The 17,627-nt window shown below is 37.9% G+C and overlaps 1 protein-coding gene across 1 annotated transcript in view; it reads left to right on the forward strand.

Moving 5' to 3' along the window:
- TMEM135 (transmembrane protein 135) overlaps positions 1-17,627 on the forward strand; it is a 211,552-nt gene that overhangs the window by 101,342 nt on the left and 92,583 nt on the right. Inside the window, exon 5 of the mRNA XM_072402388.1 lies at positions 10,235-10,300. Coding sequence (XP_072258489.1) covers positions 10,235-10,300 — 66 coding nt within the window. The remainder of the gene's footprint in view (positions 1-10,234; positions 10,301-17,627) is intronic.

Below are 17,627 nucleotides of genomic sequence, written 5' to 3' on the forward strand. Positions count from 1 at the left end.
TGTAAAGAGGCTTGCCCTTTATAAAATATCGACTTTGTCAACAGCCCTGATGGACTGTCCAGAATGGCTGATGTCTTGTATCTAACAATCACTGAAATCTAGGCTGGGTTCTCAGGAAATTATATTGCGTTGATTCATAAACTGACGGACTTACCTTAGGGATGGTATTTTATTGGCATTTAGATTTTATCCCAGGAGATGCAAACTTTGTGGTTCTGGCCATATGATCCAATGCATCTCATCTCTACAGAACTATCAAAGATAGTGAGAGATTTCCAAATCAGATCTTCAGATACGCCGGTGTGAAATTACAACTTCTGTACCATTTGTTGGTGGGAAAAGTGGACAATATAGTAACTGTAGAATTATTGACACAAAATAGCATTTAGTAAGTATTTAAATATGAATTTCAAAATGTGTGATAACTAGTGTACACATATAGAATGGTTGTTAATGTACTTTTGGTGTACCAGCCCTAAGAGCCCACCTGGAAGACGTCTGGTGTGGACAGGTAAGTACAGGAGGGAGCTATTTTAAAGTATAACTGAACTGTACTTTAGCTATTAATATATATTTATTTTGCTCCAACATATCACACATTACTTTACACTGGAAAAGCAAGCAGATTAAAAATGTCAAATTTATGTAAATAGGACAGGTAAATATTACATTAATACTTTGAGTACTAACTGAAAATAATTTACAGTCAAGAGCAAATATAGTCAGATGTTGAATAGCTTTTCTTACGTAAATACTATTAAAGGGTAAGGCCCTTGAGAAATTTTGTGGGAAAGAGCTGTACTGCAGACACTTCACTGCAAAGTGTTTTTGCAGAAATTTTGGCAGAAAGGTGCGCTGTATAGTACTATGCATGCCGCAAAAATAAAGCTTTACACCATCCTATTAATAATATCAGACAATCAGTGACTTAATATTTCTTTTATTATTATTAATAACAAACAGTATTTATATAGTGCCAACATATTACTAATATTTCTTCTCTTTCTCTCTCTTTCCATCTTTTTATCTATTTGTCCCCATGATCTCTCTTTTTCTTTCTCTTTCTTACTTTTTCTTTCCCTCTTTCTATCTTTCTATCCCCATGAACATCTGTATGTGGATTCTTTTCTGCAAGATTCAATATGTTACTGGCTATGTCATTTGCTTTTTTTATCTCGTAATCAGTTAAAAACGAATAATAAAACGAGTCTCATTATCGGTTTTGTGTCACACCAAGAAGCTAACAAAGTTTGGTATGAATAGTTGGCAGAATAATGGCCTTCTGCCTCATTTGTTTCCTATGTAAGGAAGTGGAACACAATATATAAATGACTTGGCACCTTGAAAGCCAAAGGCCAAGCTCTCCTCTTCCCAGAGGATTTATACAGCCCTGGTAACTTTAACCACTGCGTGCATGCTATTTGTCACTTTTCAGAGAGAGACATTTACACGCTCTGTGAACTGTGTAAACAGCAGGCTTTTGCTTTTTTCTTTTTCTGTCTTTTTATAGTTTGCAATTAAAATAGTTGTTAGCCCTTTACTTGAGTTACTATGGTATGTTATGCATTACTTTGATTTGTGGCTACTAAATAATCACGTCAGTGGATGATTCAACCCACCGGTGTCTGCTAATTGGTTTTGATTGGGCCAATCATTTAACCCCTAATTTTTGGTGGGCTATTCAATTTTTATTAGATTCCATTATTTTATCCCAGCATAACAATGGTATCTCTACTGCTGCTCAATTCACAAAACTAACAGGCCAGGTTAAGGATCCCTGTTTTTAAATGTGACAGTTCTTTTTAGATTTAAACCAATAGATTTGAGCATTACAGTTTAAAAAAAACACCAATATAATAGGTGAACTTGACTAAAAACTGCACAAGCTCCAGGATTTACATGACTGAGCTGGCATTTCAATGCAAGCAGTAGATGGCAGACCATGAATGATGCCTAGAAAAAGATGGCTCTTTTAATCTAGAGAGAAAGACAAAGAAAACCGTAATAGACGTGAGTATTGCAATTTTCATTAATGGTAATATAGTGTTACACTGGCACATTGCAATGCATACATGTACATAACAGAACAAAATGTATCTGATGCTAGGTCTGCTACTGAACAACTAAGTCATTTTAAATATAATACTTGATCTAAACCTGATGTATTAAAATTACACTTTAAAGTAGAACTGTAGTTAGACTATAAACATTTAACAAGCAATAAATCGGCTGTATATCAAACCTGCGCTGACCTCCATTGCTGCAGGCACTGTGGAATAGTTTATGCTCAACATTTACAGCAGAATCACTTTCAAAATTAGCAGCTCAGCTCATTCTGCTGTACCTCCATGGCCCTTCTAGTTACTGTGAAACTTGCCTATCCTACTATTAACACAAGCAGGTGCACAGGATAAGGGGAAAGCAAAGTGATGATGTCCCCTACTTTCCTGAAATGTTGAGGATTAACTGTTCCACAATTCCTGCAGCTACAAAGGTCATTGACACGCTTGTTTAGTAAATGTCCATAGTCTTGCAATATTTTTTTAAAGCCTTATCTTGAACTGAACAAATTTAATAGAGTAGGGTTTAAACTTGACCCCAGGAGTCAATTCCCCCAATGGATATTTATGTTTTTTAATGCTTTTCCAAATGTATTTAGTCTGGACATGTAGTTGCTCTTCCTCTTTAGCTCTCTTGGCTGCATTGTGGTATGCGAGTTCTACATGCCATTGTGTTTCTACCTCACATGGAGCGTCCTTCCATCCATTTACAGGATGTGCTTTAGGCATCATTTAGCATAGAGGACGTCTAGCAGCTGAAATGGAGAAAAGAAGGTGTGTATTTCAGCCAGTGCTGCTTTTTTATTTTATTAAAAAAAATGGAATTGAGCTCTATTACTTCTTCTTAGCATTCCAAATGGTGTTACAGAAACTATTAGCTTCTAGAAATCAAACCATCTTGACATTACCAATAATCAGATTTATAGCTGTCTTGGAAGCTTGTATCTGATTGAGGAGTCTCCAAAGTGGATAGAAGTTCCATAGCACAGATATCGGGGAGCAGACCCGTTTATCCTACATGTAATAAATCCTAGCAGTGGATTAGATAGAACAGACATTACTGTTATTTACCAGACTTTATAATTTTAGAAAGTGTTAGCAGCTTGCTGTTTTTTTTTTAATTTCTGCCTGGGATTGCTTGTTAATGTTACTATAATAACACCGAATGTGTACTTGCTAGAAGTACCCCGTAGATTCCTTTTGAAGAGCTCAGCTCTCAAAACCCAGTGTGCTGAACATTATCATTTTCTTTCTTCCACGTTGTAATATTTGCTGACTTGTCCAGTGACCTGTTCATCAAAGCCGATACTCTGTGTTGGCTTACATGACAATCCTGTGACATTTCACCCTCTGTATTTAGGCCTTTAATTCCTTTCTCCAGTCTGCAGAGGGACATAAAAAGTTGTCATCTTCCCGGGGTGTCTGAAAAGTAACAGAACATGGGGGCCCATATCTCCTAATCCTTCTTGTACCTGGAGATCAAAAGGTTGGCTCATTCACCATAGACTGCCATTCTCAGAGAAACAATAGCCAGATTACGCTTGCAGAGACCTGGAGTAGCGTCTCACTGAGCTGAGCCACTTGTAATATACTCAAGGGGAACACAGTTATTTCTCAGAGGAAACCACATTAACACAATGAAGAGAAAGGCCTGTGAATTGGATGCATTCTGTTGTGGGATTTGATCCGATTGCAGCACGTGGGAAAACTAGTATAGTTCAGATTAAACCCCCAGGTGACACGTCAGATCTGGACTTGTTTTTAAAGACTAATGTGCAAAGGGTGCATGGCAACCCAATGGAAATTCATTTTTCACTGGTGAAAAAGTAAACTTTATTAATTTAAAGGCTACTTTATATATTTTCAGTAGAGGGGAATTCATTCTTCCTGTTGACTCAGAAACTCTGTTTAAACAGAAATAAATGTTAAATACAAGAAAATCAATAGAGGTTTTGGGTTCAATATGTTGGTTATTAATTTGATGAAAAAACATCACACTCATTTTCTGTTTGATATTCTGTCCAAATATTAATCATCTATGGAAGAACAAAAGTGTTTTGATCATTTTTTTCAATGATTTGTAGGTTTCATCAAATATTTGTGTAATGGGATGAAAAATGTTTGCATCTGTGGCTGAATTTTGATTTTGACCATGGGACTGGATAGTTTCTAACCTGCAGTGCCGTGTTATACATATTGTGGATCATATAAATCTGCCTCGTCCACCACCACCAAGTGTAACACGATTCTCTCTTGCCCACTAATTTAAATAGATCAATATTCAGAAATAGAAAAGGCCAGTTAAAGAGACGACCATACAGGATTTGGTCAGCAATTGCCAGTCCTACAGCCCAGAGGCCAGTTAATATTATTATTATTAGCCAGTATTTGTATAGCGCCGCCATACAACACAGCGCTTTACAAAGGGACAATAGATTGTGAGCTCCTTTGAGGGACAGTTAGTGACATTACTGGACTTTGTAAAGCGCTGCGTTATATGTTGGCACTATATAAATACAGGATAGTAATAATAATGTCTCATTTAGGAGATGGTGGTCCCTTAATATCATTTTTAGTGTTGTTGAGTTTCATTCCCCAGGAAGGAAACAAATAACTGATGATCATCGCGCTGTATTACCACACAATTTTGAGAGTTTAAGCTGAACTGTGTGCACCACTTTTAGAAGTGTTTTTTATATTCTTAGATATCCCATTGACTAAAAGAGAGCTGACAGAGTTGATATCTCTATTTTACCTAATAAAAGTGTGCTTCACCTCTTGCGCATTGCATTAATGTGCATGTTTTAATGACCTCACGGTATTGCAAACATTTTAAATGCCACATCAACTTACCTACCTTACGGTCTTTACAGCATAAAGTTAAGCGTTGTGTGTAATGCAAATTGTTGAAAAAAATAAAATGCACTTTGAGTCCCCTAAATACATGGGCTGCATTTTTCAAATGAGCATTAAAATATTTGTGGTAAAGCACGACGCTGAAACATGGAGGTGTGAAGGGATCCTAAAAGTTAAAAGATTGAGAGTACCAATTTTAGCACAACCTGAATTATTCCTGTATGGTCATAGCAATTTCTTGACTGATCTCATGTGGAATACGTGTATGTATGTAATATTATATTGTAATTTGGGTAAGTGTTTGCCTATAAAAGCAACACTCAACATCATGAGTAATGACATGAAATAAAAAGTGTGTCGCCAAGCCATGAACACGGAGAATGGTTAGCTGTTTACATTTTATTCAATTCTCAATAATTAGCAGCATATGCTCAGCTGGTTCTATTGTATTTTTTACTGTGACACTCAATAGAAACAGGAATTTAATTGTTGCTACTGAGTGGTATAACACGGACCAGTAGCACATCATAAATCAGTAAAATCAGTTTCAGAAGCAGAGAACAATGCAATTAAAAAGTTTCTGAACTGTGTTTTCTTCTATCTACTGAAAATATAACTAACAGTAGCTGGTTGGGACATCTGGGTTGTATATAATCTTCAGTGTTTCCAGAACTTCTCTGTTTCATATATTGTATGCAACTGTGAGTGGATGTACCTTAGAACGTTTGGTTTTGCTAACGTGCCGTAATGTAGATTACATTGGGCCTAATTTATTAAATCTCGTTAAGGCTGGTGAGGATATACTTTCATCAGTGAACCTGGGAGATTCTGCAAACCTAGAACAAATCTGATCCAGGACTGAAAACATTTGCTTACAAATAGCAAATTACTTTTAAGAAATCCATTGCATGTTTGCTGGATCGCCTAGCTGATGAAAGTGTATCCTCTCCAGTCTTGGAGAGCTTTAATAATCTCCTTATTCTTCCCAAATCTCCTAATAACGTCCAGATATCCCTTATCGCAAGTCGATACTTCCTATAAAGAAGCCAGCTAAGGTGAAACGCTTCGGGGATATATAAAAACATGACTGCGAATGTTTACCATATACTGGATGTATTCCTTTAGTGGAATGCCTCTATTGAGGCAGTAGAAATATCTGTATAGAGTTAAGGTGCCAAACAAATATATTGTATAATTTGTACCACACTTATCATACACACAATATTTGTAATCTTTGGGCTTGTGTTAATAAGCTTAATACATTGCTTGCCAAAAAGACCTCTTTTTGTGTTTGCCTGGGTTTCCTCCGGGTACCCCGGTTTCCTCCCACATTCTAGAAACATGCAGTTAGGTTAAATGGCTTCCCCCTAAAATTGGCCTTAGATAGTAATAATGACTATGGTAGGGACATTAGATTGTGAACTCCTTTGAGGGACAGCTGGTGATTTGACTATAGACTTTGTACAGTGCTACATAATATGTTGGCGCTATGTAAATACTGTGTAATAATAAAAATAATAACCCTAACACTAAAAACATAGACAAGAATATATATAATTTATTTAGAAGAAGCATAATATAAAAAAAATGTGGTCATTACATGGCTGTATTTACGTCTTAGAGAGATTTTTTCTGTAGCCCTCTCAAAGTGTGACTTTACTTGCTTCTCTATAAATATATATTACATTGAGTAGGTATTGTTAACATGGGACAAAAAAAAAAAAAGTAAATCTAGTTTATAATTCCCCCATCTTCTGGATTGTAAGCTCTTCGGGGCAGGGTCCTCTCCTCCTTTGTCACTGTTTGTATCTGTCATTTGCAACCCCTATATAATGTACAGCGCTGCGTAATATGTTGGCACTAAATAAATCCTGTCTAATATTATCCTTTTTGTTTTTGTGTTCAGATAGACTTTAAACATGTGTTCCTATGCATAGAAAATTGTATTGACCTGTGATCCATTTCTATTGTTCCATACGTGGAAATTGAACCGCCTTGTCCAGGTCTATTTTGTTTGCATACCAGAAAAGCGATCACTTGGAAGCTTAAGATTGGCAATTAGCAAATAACTGCAGGTGGCCGGCTCAGGCCATGTATTCCCTCCTCACCATTGTAAAGACAGGCTTGTAGTTTTAATCTTCTTAGCAGCACTCCACACATGAAGAGAAGAGGTCCTAACGAGAAACGCAAAAGGCCAAACCTACAAGCGCTGGAAATTTGCTCTCTGTTATGAATAGATTTGACATCTGGCGGTATCTGGGGTGCTGGAGAGGGAATTAAAAAAGATCTCTCACTAGTCAAGGTGAAAGGAAGGTTATACACCCCAGTGGTTTTCTATAGGCACAAAGCAAGCCTAGCCGTATTGACAGAGTACTCTATTTGACCGAAACATCCTTAAAATGTTGGTGGGAAGAGTTGATGAAAGGAATTCATTCTGATCTACATGAAAGGTTGCAGCTAGCTCTCACACCCTCCTTGTGTTTTCAGGAGCCATGTAATAGAATCACATCTTAAGAAAGAAGACATACTGCTTAATACTTAACCGCAACATTGTCGTACCAACTGGTAAAACGCGTCCAGGGACTAATAGCAACACAAATTGTGAGCAAATTATCTGCTTACCCAGACCATTTCCACAAGACAAAGGAGAAGAATTCCACTCTGTTTTTTTGAGCTGTTTTATTGATTGCAAAAAGCATCCTTTAATGGAAGATGCTTCTTATCTGCAAAGCTTTGAAGCCCAAATTAAATATCAAACCCCTTTATCACCTAATAGTGATGAACTCCCTCCCTAATATTATGAATTTTGACTGATTTTTGCTTAAAAAATCCTTTTTTTTTTATCATAGGATAATTTCAGGCTGCTTTTACTTCGTGCTCAATCTCACTCTCAACCGCTCCAAATCTTGTGGGTTTGATAGAAATATTTTTTGTGGGTGTGTTTACATGTGGTTCTTTTGCATTGAGGTGGTTTATGACGTTGTTCTTCGATGTAATATTTAGCTTCCGACTGCCCTTGAGTGCCCAGCAGCTTCCACTAACTTAAAACAGAACTACATCTGGCAAATCCACCTGTGTGCGTTCCAGTTCTGGAATCCCCCATTTTCCTTCTGTTCCTGAAAGTTCTTCAACAATCTTGATTGGCAGTGCCAGGATTATATGCCTACGTTATCCCAGCACACGCAATGGAAGCCAGTATTGCCAGGCTTTCCTGGCAAACTAAAGCTGATTCTGCACATGTGCGGCTCAGCCTTTTGTCAGAAACCCAGCACGATCGAGCAGGTAAGTATAATTATTGCAGAAGGGACATGGCCTGTCCTTTTCAGCAATATTGACCTGCCTGATCATGCAGGCTTCAAAGTGGAACTTTAGTTGAGAGATGCATTCTTTCCGGTAAAAGTGGTTGCATTGAAGTTGCATTGCAGTTGTAGCTAGAAGAGTGGAATTGCCAATAATCCCTTGTAGTGCACTGAACTGCACCTCAACTGCTCAACAGAATAATAACAGAATAAGCCAGTGACTCTAAAAACTGTTCCTGGGCACATATAGGGACTCTCATGAGGGTTTAGATTTCATGGGTAACAATACCCATGATAGTAACAATTGAACCCATCATAATGAGTGTTCTGAAAAAGATACATTGCAGAGCAAAAGAAGGGCATATCTCATCAACGTTGCTAGTGTGTGTTGTTTTCTGTGATCACTAGCTCTATCTCTGGTGCCTTTCTGATTTGTTTTTAATAAAAGGTGTTCTGTCCTGTTCTGGTTTTGCCCAGGTGACCTAAAGGTATATGTAAATTGGTGAACTAGTGGTAAAGATAAAAACCCCAGAGGGTCAGCTCTTCCATATTCTTATCCTGATGGGTTCCTTTGAGGTGAATGTGCTTCCTACAGGTATATGCCTATATGTTAGCTAATGTTTTCAATCCTGGACCAGATACATTCCAGGTTTGGTGGATCACCCAGCTTCACTGATGAAAGTGTACCCGTAGTGCCTGATCTGCATGTTGCCCAGCTACTGAGCTAGACTTTTAAACATAGAAGTGTTCTGACTTGTTCCTTCCCGGGTTGATTTAGCTCAAGTTGGTGGATGTTGGTTCACCAGTATTCAACCACTTTCCATCCTAAATCTCTCTTCCATTGTCTTGGGCTCAGAAAAAAAAGTCAGGTGACCACAAAATGTAGGGTGTTGAGCACTCGCCAAAAAAGTCCTGGGAAGAATGCTATATATTTCCTGGTTGTACTATTTCAGTACACTGTTACAGCAGAGGACAATTTGACTTTTATTCGTTTTTAGGCAAATAAAGGGGAACTTGAAGCAGTTGTACTTACTGTACCTTCTATCAGGCAACATGAGATCTCTCACTGTTGTCTTCACCTTTGCCTGATCTTCTCTAAAGTTTCAGCATCTTAGGACAATAATAATTGTATATCCCCTGATAATGTAACTCTTACATATGCACATGGAATTTTTTCAGCCCGATACATTCAGAGAATATATATTGATCTGCACAAACATTACTGGCAAGCAGGAAAGGAGCTTTTATTGCACATACAAAGTCTCTTAATAAAAAGCCTCTTTCCGATAGTGTTTCGGTAAAAGCCTATAGTCTGCAAACTAAAAAAATCTTCTTTAACCTCCCTAGAGGTAACCCCGAGTGTAACTCGGGGTAGAAAAAGGTTGCTAAAAGTGGTAATCCCAAGTCACACTCGGGGTATGTAAACCTATGGGAAGGTTAGTAAATAAAGCGCTTACCCGATCGGCCGGCGTCCCGCACCATCCAGCGCCGCAATCTCTCTCTTCTTTCTTCTGACAAAATAACTGTATTGAATGCAATACATTGGATTTTTATGTGTAAAAGCAGTACATTGTTTTCAAGAACATTTATTTTACAATTTATATAATAGTATGAGTATAATGTGTATTTTTTTTAATTTAAAAAAAAAAAAATTTAAATTTTTTTTTTAAATATTTTTTAATTTATTCAATGTATTGTTTTTACATGATTTTGTGTTTCAAACTTTATTTTACTCATACTATTATATAATACTGTAAAATACATTTTCATGAAAAACAATGTACCGCTTTTAGACATATAAAACCGGAAAGAAATGAACCGGTAGGGAGGCTAAACAAGATCAGGCAGCTGTTATTGAACCACCAGGCCTAGTTATTGGCTTACAAATGCATACTGGTAGTTTTGCAATAGTTTATACACCAGAGTGAAGCTGGTTCCCTACCCCTTTTTTTAATTATTTGAAGAATTTACACTAATAAGTTCCATGGCGTATTAAAAAATTGTTTTATTTCTTTGCAGGCCACAGAGACATTGTTCCGTATGGGAGTGACCAGAGGTTATCTAAAACCCATCAGAAATGGAGAGGTAAGCCTTTTTTTTTTTAGTATTATGTTCATACAAAGGGTCTTCAAAAATTTTTTGGACTTTTTAAACTAATTTAATTTATTAGGTATTTCAAAAATAAATCAGTCTTCTACATAGCCACCTTCCTTTGCAAAGTGTTTTTCCCAGCATTGCACCAACTTTTTATTGCCATCAGCAAAAAATGTTTTTGGTTGGGAATGTAGATACTAATGCACCGCTGCTTCAGTCCCAGAGTTCTTTCTTCACTCCTCGTAGTCATGCATTCGTCACACAAGTACAGCCATTCTGGAACACTTCAGTCCATTCATAGACAACTCTACGAGAGAGAACTTTATCCCCATACTGAGCACACATGCAGTGATTAATGTGTTCCAGACACACCTTCTGCCGACAAAAAGCGTATAACAGAAAGCTATTTCTCTTTGGTGCAACTTATACGTTTAGCAGTCATCTTTACCACAGCGTGACAACCCTATACTAAACCAGCCGATCAGCCGGCTTACCAGACAGACCAGTCACATGACTCTCTCAGACCCGACCAATTACTACTCCCGCCATCATTGTTTCTAACAAAATATATAAGTACGGAAACTTTTTGAAGAATCCTTGTATATATATTTTTTTGTGTATTAATGTCTGTGGTTGGATTTAAAGCCAAGCTCTTCTTTGAGTTGCTACTTCGATAACGCAAAACATGGAGTGTAAAATGGACCTGGATCTTCCCAACAAAGCTTTGCCCTCCAATGTCTGTACTTTCAAACTGATCACCACTTAACCAGTAGAACAAACGGAACTATCATTAGTTCCAACAAATAAACGCCCCCTCCCATCCCATTTTGTGTTAACGTACTGTATAACTACAAAACTTATTCATGTTGTATAGTCTTCATATCCAACATCTAAAAGACGAGTTCTTATCTTTTTTTTTTTTTTTTATTTTAAAACAGTTTTACCATGTACATCCAGCTGGTGGTGATCTCAATTCTTTTGAACAGTCTGTAATATGTGATGTGCTATTCAGCAGCTCACCATTGAGGTTTAATTTAGAGAAAGGCAGTTAAAAAGTGAGCACCCAATGGACTTTTTACAAGATAAACACAAATCAGTATTATAAAGGACTGTCCCAACATTTCATATTTACCTAATAAATATATATATATTTGAAATACCGAATCTAAGACATGATATTTTCTTTTGCATCCTGCAGGCTGTGTAGTTAGTAATGCGATGATGTAAAACAATAGCATTTCCCCAGCCCCTGATATCATCTTATCTTGCTGTTTACACATGGATTACATTGTGGTGGTTGAGCTTCTGACATTGGAGTACATTAGGACAGTGCCAGGAATCAATTATATCAGCCAGCTTGGCAGGACTTCAGGTACAGTCCTTCTCCTGAACCACAATAGACAGATTATGTGGAGCATCATGAAGACGATACTGTATGGAGGAAGCTGTATGTTCGCTGCACTTAAATGCTCTGGATTACATTCCCAGTGTTCAACCCAGCTGCTGGGTGGTGCACCTGGCTAAAAGGGGCCGGGGAGAACACTGCGATCCTAATAGTGACAATGGCCGACTGTTGCCATGCAATGTGTACCCTCCAATAGGACTAATGTGTTGGGGTGGCAACATAGGGGGACAATCGGAAGACAGTCGCCATAAATAACAAGGAGTGCCCTTTACCAATTTCAGATTCAGATGCTGCCCACTCTGTCTTTTCCCCTTTTGTAGTGTAGCTTAAGCTCAGCCATGTTTACACATGTGAAATATTCTCTCCCAGCTCTGGTATAAATCATACATATGCCAACCCTATCATGCAATACAGTGAATGTTTAAGGTCCATGATATGCAAGTCCAATATAAACTTCAGCAAGAAGGACTGCTGAACAATGTGGCCTCTCTCAACCAGGCTTCCATTAAACCCGGAGAATTCCTGGTGAGTGCAAGGGATTACTAACTGTAAATGACTATCTTCATGTTGGTGCATATTCCTAGGGCAAACACAATTTTGCAGATCCTGTGGCATACCACTACAATCTATTGATGCATGTGTGAAGATGGCATTCTGACAACATATGTAGGGGTCATGTAACTCTGATAAGTTTTATTTAGTAGAGGTTCTCTGGATTTTAAATGTTATTTTAAGGGTTCCTCTGGGGTAAAAACATTGAAAAAGTCTGATATACATACTACTCTTTGGGGGGGGGGGTTCTGGACAGTAGCAGTACTTTGCTCCTAGGATTTTATTTTGTCATACGGGTGAGATGGAAAAGTAGATAGTTATTCCAGCACATGTTGGGAAATGGTTTAATATTATGAAAGTATTAAATGTGTATAACAATTAAACAAAAATAAAGCAATATATGATGATTAGTATGATTCCTCTTCATAGAGTGCTGACTTTTGGTGGCTTCATACATTGCTGTCCCCATATGCAGTCCAGTCATCCCCCTAAACCAACACCATATATAGTTACCATAGATAGATGGAAAAAAGACATCAAGTTCAACCACTAGGGAAATAAACATATCCCAGATATAAAACCCTATGGACATAGTTGATCCAGAGGAAGGCAAACAAAAGCCCTGGTACAATTTGCTCCTACAGGGGAAACAAATTCCTTAACCACCATCTTTGCTGCCAAATCACACTACTACCTGCATCCTCTGCAGCATTAATGAATCCCAGCCATGATCTAGGAGGGGGATTGGCTGCAAAGATGGAATTTAATGACTTTAAACTTTTGAAACTTTAACAAAACAATTCCATAAGACAACATGAGGCACTCAACGAGCTGATGGGTGCACAGAAGCTGGACAGCAGCTGAATCTGCCAGGCCTGGCAAGGAGGAGATTAGGAGAGCACTAGAATTTTCTGAAGCAATGTTATTTGCTTTCATTGCTAGGTTACTGTATTGATATGACCACTTAGCTCAGCAGGAAAATATGTTGCATTTTTAAAGTTTGCTAAAAACTTCCCTTAAGCTACGTACACACTTCCAATTATTATCGTTGGTAAACGAACGACGAACGATCCTGCACGATATCTGCGAACGATCGTATAGCACCGGGGGACCAAGACCACTATTTCTATAGTTTTACTGTCAGTGATCTTCAGAGCACAACTTACGTATTTAAAACTTTCAATAGGAAATACATTGTAAGCAAGCAGGTTCTATATTGCAGAATGGCCAAGCAATGTCTCATCTTCAATAAAACAAACTTACCTGCCTATTTGCAATCTTTTCTTTAATGTTCATTCAACATTATGTCCTACTCAATGTGCAGCTCAGTGTATAATGGCAGCAAAACATTGTTATTATGGGCTGGTCAAATATTATGGTTGAAAAGCTCTAACCTGGAAGAGGACCAGACAAAGATGATGGTGACAGAATGGGGGATGAGTTCAGAAGAAAATTGCACACCACCAGGTAAGTTTATTGTATTGCAGAAGACACATTGCCTGTCCTTTCTGCAATAAAGAACCTGCCTGCTCAACGTTTTAATTTTTACGTATAGTTCTGCTTTAATATGACAAAGTAAGGAACATGCAAAGACTTTCAATGCATATGCTTCCAAGGAAGAGATCTTTGGATCTTTTTTACATTAAAGATAAGCCACACTTAATAGTTAAAACAATCAACAGACCCTTGGCTCCATTCTACATTTCCTGTTTCCCCAGTATAGAATGGAAGGTGAAAAATAACTATAGATATGAAAATATTGTTAATAATAGGTCTAGCAGTCTTAAATATAGCAAAGGTCAAAGAGCATGCTGAATCACCAAACACACAATTACAAGAGGTGGCGACAGTGAGGTTAGAATTTAGTTACCCCTTTTTACATTACCTCGAGAAGCTAAACCTCAAATCTCTCATATATCTTGTATATTTTATAGGATCCCTGTGTTATTCCTAAACTATCCTGTCTGTCATCACCTACTCCTTGTGGTCCGATCACTGTCAGGAGGCAGGGAGGTGACTTTGCTTACATGTTTACCTGCAGCATAGAAATGTCAGGTCACTGCTTTTGATAAACAGCCTCCATATATGTTTAGCTGCAATAAAGCCCCCCCTGATTGACAACTTTAGTTCTGTTTTAAAAGGCTACCTCTTTTCAGGACAATCTTAATTATTATTAGTATTATTATTAATAATAATAATTATAAAACATTATGTATATAGCAGTATTACATAGCGCTGTACATTAAATAGGGGTTGCAAATGACAGACAGACACAGACAGTGACACAGGAGGAGGACTCTGCCCAGAAGAGCTTACAATCTAGGAGGTGAGGGAAGTATCACACAATATAAAGGGGGGGGTACGGATTGGTGGGTAAGTAGTGAGGGTTTAGGAGAAAGAAGACGATGGATAGACAAGTTTGAAAAGATAGGATTTAAGCACCCTTTTAAATGTACAGAAAAAAAGAGCAAGCTGAAAAGGACGAGGAAGACCATTCCGGAGAGTTGGGGCAGCTCTAGTCTTGGAGTCGTGCGTGTGATGTGGTTATGAGAGAAGAAGTTATTAGTAGGTCATTGGAGGAGTAAAGAGAGCAGCTAGGGGGTATTTTTCTATCAGGTCAGAAAGGTAAGTGTGGAGGGAAAGGCATTTGATTCTCAGGTGAAATGAAAGCCAATGAAGAGAACTACAAAGAGAAGCAGCAGAAGAGCAGAAGAAGATGTGAAAGGGTGAAATTATGGGTCTGGCTGCAGCATTCATAATAGATTATAGAGGAGAGAGTCTGGTTAGTGGAATACCAGGGAGGAGGATGTCATTTTTGCAGATCACCATATTGAATATTAAAATATGATCAAGTGGCCTACTTTATAATCATCAGTTAGCGTTAACCACTTTGTAAACGTGTAGAATAGCATGGATTACAATGTGAATCAGGGTGTTTAACGACCCTGATTATTACTACTTTTCTGATGATTAGCTGTCAATTTATAAGTCGATAACACTGGTCAACAAACATTTTCTTACCAAACAGATTAAGGTCATTTTAGCTTATGTTTGATGCACAGATTCCAAATATAGTAATAGTTTTGCTAGATTGGCTCTAGTTTTGAAATAATGACCTCAATATTACCCTCATACATAACTAATGAAACATGAAAATTAAGCAAAATTAAGCTAGATTTGCCTACGTATACAAAATTACACGTTTAGCTACATTTTTTCATTCCGCAGTTACTATGTAATCTCTATACATAACTAACTTTTTTTTCATAGTTTCATGACATTACAAAAACGTATTTTTATGTTGCAACAACATATACAACAAACATATACACATAAATAATATTATTAATAAACAGGATTTATATAACGCCAACATAATACGCAGCGCTGAGTTCACCACATAATTCACCTGAGTCCTTGTTCAATACACATGTACACTTCAGAAGTGTTTCAGGAACTTTGCTTTTGTGTTTGTGGCTCTTCGCTGCCTCCCATTGCAGAAACCAGCAGTCACTGCTCAATATGTTGGGGTTGCACCGGCCTTGATATCTTGTTTCAATAACATAAATGTCCTGGTGGAACCTCTCTCCTTGTTCATCACTAACATCACCCAAATTTTATAGGAAGAAGTCTGGATGTGAACGTAAGAAATTAATTTTAAGTGACATTCGGCAGCCAAGTTATTGGTATGCTGTTAGCATGTTGTTCTTGAGTTCAGCATGGTTTTCAGCTCGCTGGTTGCCCAGAAAGTTTTGTGCAACTAGCACAAATAAATCCCAAGCAGCAAGTTCAAGTGGGTTAAGTTTGTCTTTGAATGTGGCATCACACATCAAACTGGGGATTTGGGGACCAACAAAAATGCTTGCTTTCAGTTTAGCATCTGTTATAACTTTTCCAAACTTCAGATACTGAAAACCTATACCCTCATGATCCATTGCAACAACAAAGTTTTTCATTAATCCATTAATCCACTTTGTAATGGTTGCTGTCATCACGACTATTCCACAGGCACAGAAAGCACATAAATTTTGTATATCCCAGTTGCGGGCCAAAAAGGAGTGCCACCACCTTCAGGGCACCACAAATGTTCCACTTGTGTTATGAATAGGCAATTTTAATTAGATTTGTATCGGCATGAGCAAGAGAAAGCAAAGGTTTTTATTACCTTTATGCAGTAATACAGCTTTCAAACTTGCTTTGCTTGAATCTATGAACAATCTTCACTGCTCTGTATGTATTTGCAACCTTACTCCATCATCAGAGCACTTACGTTGGTACAGAAGCAAATGTCATCCTTAGCTCAAAACAGACTCACTACGGCCTAGCTACTATTTAATAATATGGTTTTGCACTAGAGACAAGCCCTTGGTCCATCTCGCCTTATATACCTATTTCTGACGTCAGCTCATTGATTTATCCAGACATGCCCAGCCGCTGCTGGAACATGGCATGCCACCAGGGGACGTGATTCAGCTGATGGGGCAGCAGGCATAGTCGTAGCTGCAACTGTTATAATGTTCACATGTAAAAATACATTATCCAACTACCGACCACTTGAACAGGTATAACATGCCTATGCCCTAAAATCTGTACGTGACAGGAAAATTCTGAGTTTAGATTTGGAATCCGGACACCTGATATCATGTAAATCACATGTGTAATTCCCAGTAGCAAAATCGTTGCTGTGCAGTGTTCAGTATATTTACAGAACTAATCACTAAGTCATTGAAAAACTCTGTATGATTTCCTTTTATGCTGATGATCAGGACAGTCACGTTGAAGGCTCCAGCAGTATTCTGCCATCATGTGTCTATCCTATCTGCCCTGATACCTTTCTTCCATCACCTTTATGTCTTGATGGAACCTCTCCCCTTGTTTCTCACTGAAATCACCAAGGTTTTCTGGAAATTTTAGCAAGTGGCTATGGAGATAGTGTACCTTTTTGCTCATAGTAGCACCCCATTTTTAAAGTTTAAGAGCAAGTTTTGTACCAGTTCTTCATAATTTTGTGCTTTATGGTTACCTAGGAAGTTCTTGACAACCATGACATAGCTGTGCCAGGCAGAAGTTTCAGTATCAGTCCTGTAACTTGTCAAATTTGAATCATTTATCAGTTTCCGAATCTGGGGTCCATCAACGATTCCTGCTTTCAATTTTTCAGTACTCAATCCAGGGAAGGATCTACAAATGTATTTGAAGCAATCACTGTCCTTGTTCAGACCTCTAACAAATTGCTTCATTAATCCCAACTTTATGTGTAGTGGAGGGAGAATGTTTTTTTCTTTGTCAACCATTGGCTTGTTATCGATGTTCGCTGCACCTTTTTTCATGTTTTTTCTTGAAGGCCATGTCACTTTTTTC

This window comes from Pyxicephalus adspersus, chromosome 1 (genome assembly GCF_032062135.1).
Source record: "Pyxicephalus adspersus chromosome 1, UCB_Pads_2.0, whole genome shotgun sequence".
NCBI classification, from domain to species: domain Eukaryota; kingdom Metazoa; phylum Chordata; class Amphibia; order Anura; family Pyxicephalidae; genus Pyxicephalus; species Pyxicephalus adspersus.